This window comes from Cottoperca gobio, chromosome 24, assembly GCF_900634415.1.
Source record: "Cottoperca gobio chromosome 24, fCotGob3.1, whole genome shotgun sequence".
Lineage (NCBI taxonomy): Eukaryota > Metazoa > Chordata > Actinopteri > Perciformes > Bovichtidae > Cottoperca > Cottoperca gobio.
In genome coordinates this window covers 7,092,713-7,104,509 of record NC_041378.1, presented here as the reverse complement: position 1 = coordinate 7,104,509, position 11,797 = coordinate 7,092,713, and the positions used below count along the sequence as shown (strand labels likewise).

At 40.1% G+C, this 11,797-nt stretch overlaps 1 protein-coding gene across 1 annotated transcript; it reads right to left on the bottom strand.

Annotated features, from left to right (window-relative positions):
- Positions 1 to 7,695: 7,695 nt before the first annotated feature.
- On the bottom strand, positions 7,696 to 10,501 carry sod2 (superoxide dismutase 2, mitochondrial). Its single transcript, XM_029425785.1, has 5 exons — positions 10,347 to 10,501; positions 9,556 to 9,767; positions 9,285 to 9,401; positions 8,429 to 8,608; positions 7,696 to 8,265 (listed from the first exon to the last, which is right to left on the bottom strand). Exons 1-5 carry the CDS (start codon positions 10,379 to 10,381, stop codon positions 8,120 to 8,122), a joined length of 690 nt encoding a protein of 229 aa, XP_029281645.1. The 5' UTR covers positions 10,382 to 10,501; the 3' UTR covers positions 7,696 to 8,119.
- Between the last annotated feature and the right edge of the window lie 1,296 nt (positions 10,502 to 11,797).

Sequence of the window (11,797 nt, the reverse complement as noted above, 5' to 3'; positions counted from 1 at the left end):
TGCTAAATTACATCACATGGACAGAGAGCAGCAAAAGGAGGGAGGGAGGGAGGGAGGGAGGCAATACTAGGAGAAACATAGGAAAGGAGCGAGAATGAATTAGTTGTTAGTTAAATCTGTCTTGAATTAATGAAAGATTGACATAAAAGTGGAGGGTTAGAATGAAATGTGTCTCTTAAATACTGACATCAATCAGTATGTTTGTTTTGAAACGAGGAGAAAGAAGCTAAATCCGAATAAGAAACAAGTGAAAGATTGAGAAGAGGAGCAGATTGAGACTGTGGGGGTGAAATGAACAAGGGGAATCAGTGTAGTCCAGGAGAATGTATTGGAAGAAGGAATGGCAATGAGAAGTTGGGTGAGTGTGAAATTAGATGGGACAGCGGGAAGAATGCTTTGAGGGCTTATTTTCCTTTCTACCCGACTACTGGTCTGACTGCCAGTATTGCATCTGTTTCTGAATACAGCAGTGACTATGGAAAATCCCCTGGCAGGGAGAATCTCACACACACATAGATACACACAAACATAGATATTCAACCTGCAGCTCCACTGTCACCATATCTACAGTTTGATCTCTGGTTTGCACCTTCATGCCACTTGATTTCTATCCAGATCTCCTCTACTGCCACATCCTCTCTGGCCTCACATGCCATGCTTCTTCCATCCCCGTGAGCAACCAACTACTTCACGCCACATTCAAGGATTTAAAATTGATCAACAATAAAAAGGCTGGTTCTTGTTACAGAGCTGCATTCTGGACTTTATTCCGGATTTTTTTTTTGTTTTCTTAGTTTTTTAGTCACCATTACAAACATGACTTCAGACCCGTGAAGGCCTTTTGCAGGTGAAACAAGACAAGAAGAGGAAATGAGTTATAAAGTCCCCAAAGGTCTGCCCGTAGTACCAAAAACTCCTTTAGATGTCTTCATGGGAAACTTATCTTTCATGTTACAGGAGATGAAAAATCTAGCATTGCGACATTTGACGTAACTTTTGACCTCAAGTCTTTTTGTCTTCTTCTATTTTTCAAATTACCTTCTGTTGTGACCCAGTCATTCTTTCCACTCTGGTTTCTGCTCCTAGTTTTCCATGTGGAGATGTGTTTAGACAGACAATGAAATATAACAGACCAGAGTGAGGAATGGATACTGATGGATTCTTGCAAAAGAATACAGACAGCCGTCTCTTCTGCCCAGCATGGTTTCATTAAGTGTGATTTATGAAGTCAGCTGAGAGCAGTTTTCACGTTTAAATAGCTTTGTATGATTAGAGAATGCCACTGTACATCTATGAGTTGTTAACCGTTTTTTCTATGAAGATATTGAGTCATCCAGAACATTTCATCTAAACAAAGGCAACTGGGCGTCCTGTTTCACCGTCTGCTGGTAAAACAACTTTACAAGAAACTTTACAGCGATTTACATCGTAAAGGGTTCTACTTAACACTAATTAGTTTGTATGACGTGTCTGTGCACGTCAAAAGAGAGGCGAGACACTTTGAATCATACAAATGGGGATGATGCAAGCGGTGCTGGTTGGTCTCTTCTGGAAGAGTTCAATTGTTTGTAAACACAAAACGTTGTGTGAGGAATGAAAAAAACAGAGAAGTTCACATTTCCTCGACACATCTGGCCAATGGTTGCGTGAAGTGGATGTTTATTGCCGGATTGTCAATTTAAAAAAAGTTAAAAATGGCAAAGTCCAATGTAGGGAAGGTGAATTATGCACTTCAAAAGAGGAAATATTAAATAATATAATAAACAGTCACACATGTATCATAAAGACTAAGACCTGTGTGATTCCATTTTTGGTTAAAGAACATGCTTATTTAGCCTGAAGTAAGCCTCAACTCAACTTTATAGTCTTATTTCTCCTGTTCGCACATCTGTCAAAAGGACCCGTTTTCCAGCCAATAAGTTATAAGGAGATCCTCCTTAATTCCACCTCCCAAGGAAATAAAGTCTGCTGCTAACACAGCCAGCTTTCCACAGTGTATTGGAAAAGGTTAAGGAGGGAAAATATGCAGACACAGTGCAATGCATTGGCATATAAGGAACTGCTAATAATCATATGCTCATGAACATGCAACTTTGATCAGGATACCATTGGTCAAAGCTGAAACGTTACATTGTTTGATCCCAACAGTTAGCATCAGAAATATTTCTTTAAATATTTTCACGTACAAATGTTACAAAATAAACATTACATTTGATATATTTAAATGTGTTATTGTTATTAATATTATGTAAGAATTAGAGCTAACCTAATAAATTCACTGGCTGATATTACATTATGATGATATTGCAGAAAATGTCAGCTGATAACAATGAATTGCCTTATAGAAAATATATTTTTGAGGCAACACTGTATTCATTACATCCACCAGAGAACTTTAGAGCTTTACTCTTTCCACTTCCCACATATCTCGATTTCAGTTCAAAAAATGTTGTGCGTATGCGTTGAGCCTAAAAGACCAATATAAATTATATAGGATTAGATTTTCAAATATTAATATCTCTACTGGGATCAAAGATCTTGTATCAGTCCGGCTTGAATCTGAATAAAACTTATATTTGAACTTATAGACTGTTGGGTATGTATGGCCGCCAGTAGAGGATGATCAGTGCACATTCTGGAACTAGTTTGCAGGCTTAGGTCCATAAAGTGTTCGTACTTTTATAGCCCCTCTTTGTATGAATTAAGGAGTCATGTGGCACGTTGCAAGTTCAGGCCCCTCCCACATGCCGGGGGTCCTTTGTGATCTATGATCCGACCACTTTAGCACCGACGGCGTCGAGTTGTTTACTTTCTTGAATTCAAGGCAGTGTTTTAAAGTTAAAAGTGACATTTAACGTCTCCCATACACATTTAGGCTCATGTTCAATTAAGTCTTTTTTGGGGTTTTTTACGAGAATCTTGAGAGTCTTGTCCACATGTTACTCACTCATTAGATAAGGTCTTTAATGTCACTCATGCTTCACTCTATGATGAACCGGTACCAAAGATTTCCTAAACAACCGATCATTTCTGAGAGGTCAACATGTGTATCTAAGTGATATCTATACTACGTCAGGACTGCTCCACACACAGTCACGCAGAAACATATGTACTGTAAACACACTCTGCACAGAGCCAAAGAGGAGGTACATGAACAAATAAACTCAATTCTGTCTTTAAATATACTCTATGCTTATAGCTAACCAGGTCTGTTAATGCAGACGGACACTAGATTTTATCTTTACAAACACACGTATCTCTTTCAGATGCTGCGTTGTCCCACAACAGGTAGGGTGACCGAATGTCCCATTAAACAATGATTTGTAGTTTAAAAGCATTACGAGTCGGATTTTCCTAAAACAAAAACAATGTACAAATTCATACATTAATAATCCCTCACTTTTCTATTCATTTTGCTGTGTTCGGGACGTCAACCTCTATAGAAACGTAGCGAGCAGTGGCCAGGTTCGAAGCACAAATCCAGGAGAGAACTACAAAAATGGTGGACACACCGCACCAAAGAAAATAAAAAATAGTTAGGCGAAACAATATTCTATCTATCTATTTCCTGGCTTTTCCTAAGAGAGCCTCTCTTTCTACAGTCTGTCACCTTAATAACTGGAAATGAAGGCGGTGGGGTTTGTAATGTGTTTATGGAAGTTTTTTGTCATAAGAAACTGAGACTGATGCGATTTTAAGTAAGACCACTTGTTCTTTTAGTTCAAGCTGGTGGGCGCACCGTGGAGCAGGGACGTTTGCATCCCAACCAGGAAGTCCAGTCTGCTGCACTCTGAAGGCCCCTCATTGCATTAGAATACTCTCTAGTCTTTGGGTATCCTCCAGATACTCTTCATTTCATATTTCTCTGACATCCTGAACGCCCGGCCAAAGAGGATCTGCTGAGTGCTCACTCGCAGCAAAAGGATGAGAGAAGATGGCCAACTTCTGACAGAAAAACTGAACCACTCTGTTGATTGAATCCAATGGGATTATTGAATCAGAATCCAAGAGGCTTAATTGCCAAGATGAATATCCCAGAAATGGAGACTGCAGCTTCAGAAAATATGAATATGGAAAGAGAAAATACAGGCGACGGATATAATTTACAAACAAACAAGGTGTCTGGGTTTTATAGCTTTTCACTTTTAAGCTAAAGCTCCAGTTTCACTGATTTGTACGTCTGTAAAAATTAGCCAAAAAACCAATGGAGCGGTGAGGCTTTACGAGTATAACTTTGTGCAATTATTGTTCACTTTATGGATAAACAGTCTACAGTTTGTGTCCTTGTATGAGCTACATTTGGCAGCGAGGAGAGCATTTCACTTTGTTGTAAGAAAAGCCAGCGATCTCCCTGTGGATTTGTCAAGCTTGGATCAGTCCCACACAAACCTAGATGACCCCGGGCCTGCAGTGATTTATCACACTCTGCTGCCTAAACGATGTCCGCAAGCCTTTCGACTCATTGGTGCAAGTGACTGTTGCATTACTGAGAAGACAGGCATGCCCCTCTTGCCAAAACAATCCTTTCCTCTCTTTTCTTTAGAGCACATTTTCAGGAGTAGAAATGTTAATGTTTACATGAAAAAGACAAAACAGAGGCAGAAGAGTCCAAAGTCATACAGAGCTGATGAAACCTACTGTATGCACCTTTACTATTCAAGCTCTTGAGGATGCTTTTCTGTCTGCCTGGTATATTCAGCAGCCATGATGAATCAATCACCCTGTCAGGCTGAGGTATCAAAAGCTTACCACAAAACCCCGCTGCCTCATACCCTCTGAAATGTCTGGTTCCTGGCTCTCAGCGCCTGGTGGAGAGCTCCCTCTCCGAAGCACTCAGACTCGGGCCCGGACCCAAACGGGTGCCCTGAATTTAGCTCAGTCACCCTTCTCTGCCAGGAACAACGGACGGCGAACGCTGGAAAGTTCTACCTCCTTAATGTTGACACTTCATTTTTTATAATGGCTTTCCAGTCCAAATGGGACAATGACAGCTTGTGCAGGGCAAACGGATAGTCTGACTCCAGAGCCTAGAAATGTGATGACAAAGCTGCGAGGGCTGGGGAGACAGAGAAGAGGCTGAAGAGTTATATGACAAGCATGCAGGGCTTGGATATCAGATTTGCTTGGAGGCTAATGACAAGCGATCCTTCTCTGCAGGTGTGAATGCTGCGGAGCACGTCATTCCAAAACCGGTTCTTGTACCATACAGCTCCGTCAGATGAACTCTGGTAACCTCATCGCCCTCGCCCATCATGCTCCGCCGGAGGTTTGGTTTGTCCGTTTGTCAGCAGTATTTAAGGAAATACTGCTCTGCCGATTTTCATGAAACTTGGTGGAAGGGTGTAGCATGGGCCAGGGAAGCACCAATTCAATTTTGGAACAAAACCCAAATCACAGGGCGTATACAGAAATGATTCTTCACACGCGACATAGGGCACGGCCAAATCCTCCATTTCTTTTTAGCTTATGATTTGAGCAGTTTATGCATTACTTTAAGGCCTACATCCACCTGTCAGTGCCCAACAAAAGGCTTGAGAAGCATAGACATTTGCAACAAGTCTGAATAAATAATGTCATTTTATTTTTATTTTTTGAAATGTGTGTTTGAATATGAAGTAACATTAACCGAGTTTTTGCGAGAAGAGAAAATGAAAGTCCTCCGTGTGTGGTGATGAAGGCCATAACTTGAATCAGTGAAGGATACAGAATGTGATGGGCACGCACTTCCACCACTTCCACCCTGACAATGGAAAAGAAAAGAAAAGATGTGAAACAAAACCACATGCGAGTCTCATTGCAAGCTCGTGTGCGTCTACTGAGAAAACTGCACCAAGTGGAGCTCAGTGTTTCCCAAAGTGTGTGTGTATCTGTTGGAAGAAAGCTAAACAAAACAGATTGTTGCATGAAAATAGTTTTTTAGGAAAGAGCACTGGAGCAACAGGTAGAGGGGGAGGAAGAAGAAAAGCAGGTTTCAGAGAGGATTTAAACTCATTCACTCAGTCCCAATATTTTCCTTTGTTCCCTTCCAGAGGTTAAAGAAACTTTATCCTGAGTGAGTTCCATCGTTTTTACGAGTTGTGGAAGAGGGAAATCATTTTTTGGCACACCCAATTTCTTTACAGAGCAAAAGTAGGCCACATTTAGACAGACCATCGTCTTATAAATGGGGAGACTTCTGTTTTTAGAGGCTGGCAACGTCTCCCAACTGAAAAAGTGCTCAAGTTTGTCTGCTCGACTTTATGGCTCTGATAAATTTTAAGCATTTCTTTGTCGTTCTTTCCAAAAATAAGTCTGAAGTCATAAGGCTTTCTGCTGCAGCTGATTTCTGCCACATCAGTAGTATTTTTCATATGAAAGTCCCAAAAGGCATGTCGGTCAGCTTTAACAATCATGATCAATGTGAAAATAGAGTCGAACTGGGCCAATTTGTAATAGTTCACTGATGCATTGAATCAAAAAACTGTTTAAATGACATGTTTTTCCTTTTTATTGATTCATTCAGTTAGACAATTCCCGACCAAACTCGTACATAACTCATTACAACAAAAAGTGCTGATTCCAGTCTCACAATGGGAGTCTGGTCACCATGTGCTTGAACTCAGTGTCCAGTGACAAACCAGTTCACCTCTACATCATCACACCATCTCCAGGAAAAGGGAGTGATCTCTGGAATGTGAAAGTCCCGCTGGCAAACTGGTCAGTTCCTAATCACAGACAGGAAGACCGCAGTCACTTGGATGTCGGGAGATGAACCAGCTGGAAACTATTTGTGCAGTTAAAAGCAAAAGTTCTTGATATTATTTTGAAGGAAACATACTTTTTTTTTCTACATACAACTCATAAGTCACACACAGTGAACTGCGCAAGCCCTTTGAAATCTACTTTGGGTTGTATGGATGAAGAGGTGATGATCTTTTGATAGTGTGTCTGAACCAATGCCATGAATATATATACATCTCCCATACATTCATCATTTAAATACACTTGATAATAAGTGTTTTTGAGATGAAAATTCAACTCAAATTGTTGAGCATCTGCAGCAGAAAACCTTGGGAAACACTGCCCTCTTTGGGCAACACTGTAAAGAAGCAGCGCAATCATTTAGTATCGTCTGATATTTCAGGTTCATGAGGTTTTACAGTACTACACATACAGTTTACGCCTAATATAGTGTTTAATGTGCACAAGTGTTTGCAAACCTCGTTAACTATAGATGACTTCATAAGCAGCGCTGTGGTTTCTCATCAAACACTGTTTTTCCCCAACTAAAATGTTTATCTTTTGATTGGACTGAAGCCAAAGTGGCCATTCTGTAAATAAAGTTAAAATAAAAGTCTTGGAAAACAGATGTCGATAGCCATCACGTAGCGCCATGTAAGATGAAAGATGAGAATTACAGCCGGGGAGAGCTTTGAAGTGGACCGGTCTCTAAATACTTTTATACGACTCACCAAATGAAAAAGAACTTACAGTTGCCTCCAAAGACTTGTTTATTTACATTTGAGATATTCTATGACCCGTATTTAACACCCATTAACAACGATCTTTATACTGTAGCCTCTGTACAAGTCTCCGCTGTGACCACAATCACTGTTTTTATGTTTCTCTGACAAAGAACTCTTTGAAAAGCATCTTAGTGGCTCATCTAACACAACACATACAAATAGAAGAATGAAGCACCAACCATCAAGCTTGTACAATTGAAATATAATTTTATTATAATACATCAAAAACATAGACTGCAATAACGTCTCAGTTGCACTCTTGTTGCCCGACACCGAGTTTACATGTATGACAGCCGATATTTCAGTGGGATTAACAATAGCCAGCTTCAATGTGAAAAGGTTTGTGCGCTTGAAAAGGAGTATAGAGATCGGGAACAGACCTGAGATAAAAAGCACTTGCAAATAATTTTTTACGTTTGCTTCAACCTGTGTTCATGCAGGGTGGTAGTCTGCACAAACATAGGAAATATTTTAGAGTTAATTTAATCAACTTTGATGTTACTGATCATCTGAAAGTCTCAGTGCATCATAAAACTGAACATTATTCGCATCTACCATTTGACCCAGGTCCAGGCGAGCGTGAAATGAGTTAGAGGATCTTTGAGGATTAGGTTCTACTTTTTGGCAGTCTGGAGACGCTCGCTCACGTTCTCCCAGTTAATGACATTCCAGATAGCCTTGACATAGTCCGGCCGCACATTTTTGTACTGAAGGTAGTAGGCATGCTCCCATACATCGATACCAAGGAGGGGGATGAGACCTGAGGGTCAGAGAGAGGAAACAATTACTCAGGTGGCTCCTTTTCATACGGGGATTTTAGTGTTGCACGTTACACTGATACTAGAAATCGCCATACCCTGCCATTAAAAACAGAACTTTACCACATTGTATTAGTACCGATAAGAGCAGATTTGTCAACTGACCTGTAGTTCCGTGCAGGGGATCCTGGTTCGCACAGGCAGCGATACGAAGTCTTCCACTCTCCTTGTCTAAACCCAGCCAGCCCCAGCCCGAGCCCTGCACTGCCACTGTAGCCGCAGACATCCTCTCCTTCATCTTCTGGAAAGAGCCAAAGTCCCGCTTAATGGCCTCCATCAGCTCCCCTACAACGAGTGACACGGACAGGTGTTAATCCAGGGCAATGTTAGACAATAAAAGCAAAAAAACTAAGAATTAGGAATCATTTTCAGTAAACTTAATTCTAAATATGTTTAGATTTTCTTTATTATCTGAACAGATCTTCCCTGTGAGCTTCATACTGTCAAATCTTTAGCAATAAATAAAACTTTTAGGAAAGCCACATAATACTGTCTGCTAAATGATGTCCCCATATAACCCGACTAGGTAGCATATTCGACCACTAGGGGGCAGAATGACAAAAGAAAACAGCCTTAGTGTAACACAAAGCTGAGCCCAGCTTCACAGGTTGCTTTGGCACAGTGGAGCCTTGTTCCTGCCCAAATCCTCATAAACACATCTTAGTTAGGATGGTAGTATATTTTTAACTTGCCTGAGCTTGTGCACTGAAAGAGGCATGCTATGTTTTATATTGATGGCTGGAGAGGGTGGTAACAGTCTTTGTAAGGGATTAACCAAAGACAATGAGCTTAAAGCTGCAGAGTTGGCTGTTCACTCACAGTAGGTCCAAGCACTACCAGCAACCCTTTCACATTACAGACTCATGTGTTGCCTAATGCAGGTTTAAGTTAACAACAAAACAAAGCAGTGTAGGGGAAATGAGAGGAGAAGTTCAAAGAATTGGAAGAGTTTCTGCTTCACCCTGTGGCTCGCAGCCCCCATTTGGAGAGAGGTTTGTCCAGAAGATAGAGTGGTTAATGTGGCCTCCTCCATTAAACCTCAGAGCAGGCTGGAGAGCGATCTGTGCCGTCACATCTCCTAAAACACAAGACAAATACATACAGCAGGTTAATATGAAGAAACACTGATTGATGTTCGGTCATGACATGTTTAAACTTGTAACATTTAGATTACAACTTGATGTAGTTCATTATTTAATATACAGGATCAATTAGTTTATGCAAGTGTGTACCCTTTGCAAGTGCTTCCTGATATTTCTCCTCTGTGACATTAAGGTTGTTGACGTATGTGGCATGGTGCTTGCTGTGGTGCAGCTGCATTATCTCTGCATTGATGTGGGGCTCCAGGGATCCATAGTCATAGGTCAAGTCAGGGAGCGTGTGCTTCTGCCTTGATGCAGCTACCTGGTTTACAGTTTGGCTGAGGCTGAGGCTGGCTGCACACCTGGAACAAAGCAGAGGAAAAACCTACCAACAATTACCTTTGGAAATAATATAGCTTTTGGTCTAAAGTAACCCAACATGCAATACATATATGGAGAGACAAAAATAACTTGGTTAACAGTGATTACATTGGATTTTATAGGCCAAAGATAGCCTGACAAAAGTAGGTTAAACCTGGAGCAACTGGCTTCAAGTGACCTAAATGTCTGGTGTTGATTGTGGATTTACGTTACAGTCAATTGAGGTGTTTAGATATTAGCTGAATGAGCTGTTGGCACAGAGTAACCTGACGTTAGGTATAAACATGTGTCCGAAAACAAACAAACATTAAATTAACAATTCATTAGGAAGGCAATGAGTGCAGGACTAGCACTTAACCCTTAATTTGATGCGCCACAAGCTAACCTTGCCGTGGTGCTAAACTAAATTAGCACTCTGGCTAGCTAACTGTTAGCTCTGAATAAACAACTGTCCCAAGTGCATTAGCAATCGCTGCTAGCAGGAGTCAGCGGTCCTGACACCTTGTGCTCGTTGAACAGGGTAATAATGGCACTAAATGGTAGGTTGATATAAGCTTTACCTGCGTATCTGGCCAACTCTGCACAGCATGTTCATAATAGTGCTCTCAGGAGTAGACAGGACTGAGTAGACAGACTGGTATAACTGCCCTTGAAATGTGCAATTTCAACTTGACAGGCGTAGCCGACCGTACCATTATCGTCCTGTAGGGGTGTTACCGAGAGTGTTTCGGAATGAGCTAAACTTCAACTGCAATCTTTTGAAGCCACTTTCATAAATATTGATACGGTATGCACTATATAATGATATTTGTGATGAAAACGTGATACATTGAAATATTTGTTTTTACCTATTAGATTATGTATTTCATCCCTCCCTTTTGTATATATTTGTTCCATTCAACAGTGCACATTTTGTTATAGAAATATTTGTATTTAATTTCCATTTAGAAACATACAATGTTGTGGAAATTAAATTATACATACATTTAAATATAGCCATTGTAATTGTAAATCATTTGTACCGGTAGGCTGCACAATTTTGCATAATTTTCAAATCTACCAGCAAAGTAAAGGGTCACGTGAACGCCTCTTCTACCACATCGGAGCAACACCAGAGATCGTCTATGCTGAGGAAGGAAGGAATCACCAACAATACCTCAGTATTTGTGATTGGTGTTGGTTCACATTTCTCCCACCCATAAAGACTGAATAACTGATCTATCAATCAATCCGGACTACAAACTTTAATATTGTGAACACATGAGTGAATATTGTTACTCATTTTATGCGGGCCTGTTTGAAAGCCAAAAAACTAAAAATAATTCAGGATGCCCAGACCTCCCCACATCTCATTTAAGAACTTTCTTGAATGAGATGTAGGGATTCTATTATAATTCTGTAATTCTGTTATAATTGTTGATGCATTCATGTGTTCATCACTTTAATGTTGCAGGTGGTGAAGGAGGAGTTCATTTGAACTATTTTTACACAGGCTACTGCTGGGTAGCTTGTGAATCTCTCCCCAGAAATTAATCAATGGTGATAATAATACATCATAATTATATTTTATATTTTAATTAAACAGAATCTGAAACGTAACAACCAATTAAAGATGTCCGATACATATAGTTCAGTAAAAGGTACAATATTTTCCTCTAAGATCTAGTGGAGTAGTAAATGTACTTATTTATGCGAATGAAGAAAACAAAATAACTGTTCTTTGTATGTTGCACTTACATTGGTTTGGCTTATTTATAGCTAATAGTAATAGTGTCTGTATGTTGCACTTATGTTGCACTGCAAACTGGCTTATTTGAAGACAGTGTTCACTTCTACGATTGTACCTATTTCAAGCTATTGCACTTACAAGATTCTTGCTGTTTGGAGTTGTATCTCTATGATTGTTTGCACTTTTTGTACGTCGCTTTGGACAAAAGCGTCAGCTAAATGAACTGTAATGTAATGTGTTTACTTTCCACCACCGACTTTAATACTTGAAGTAAAATAATAA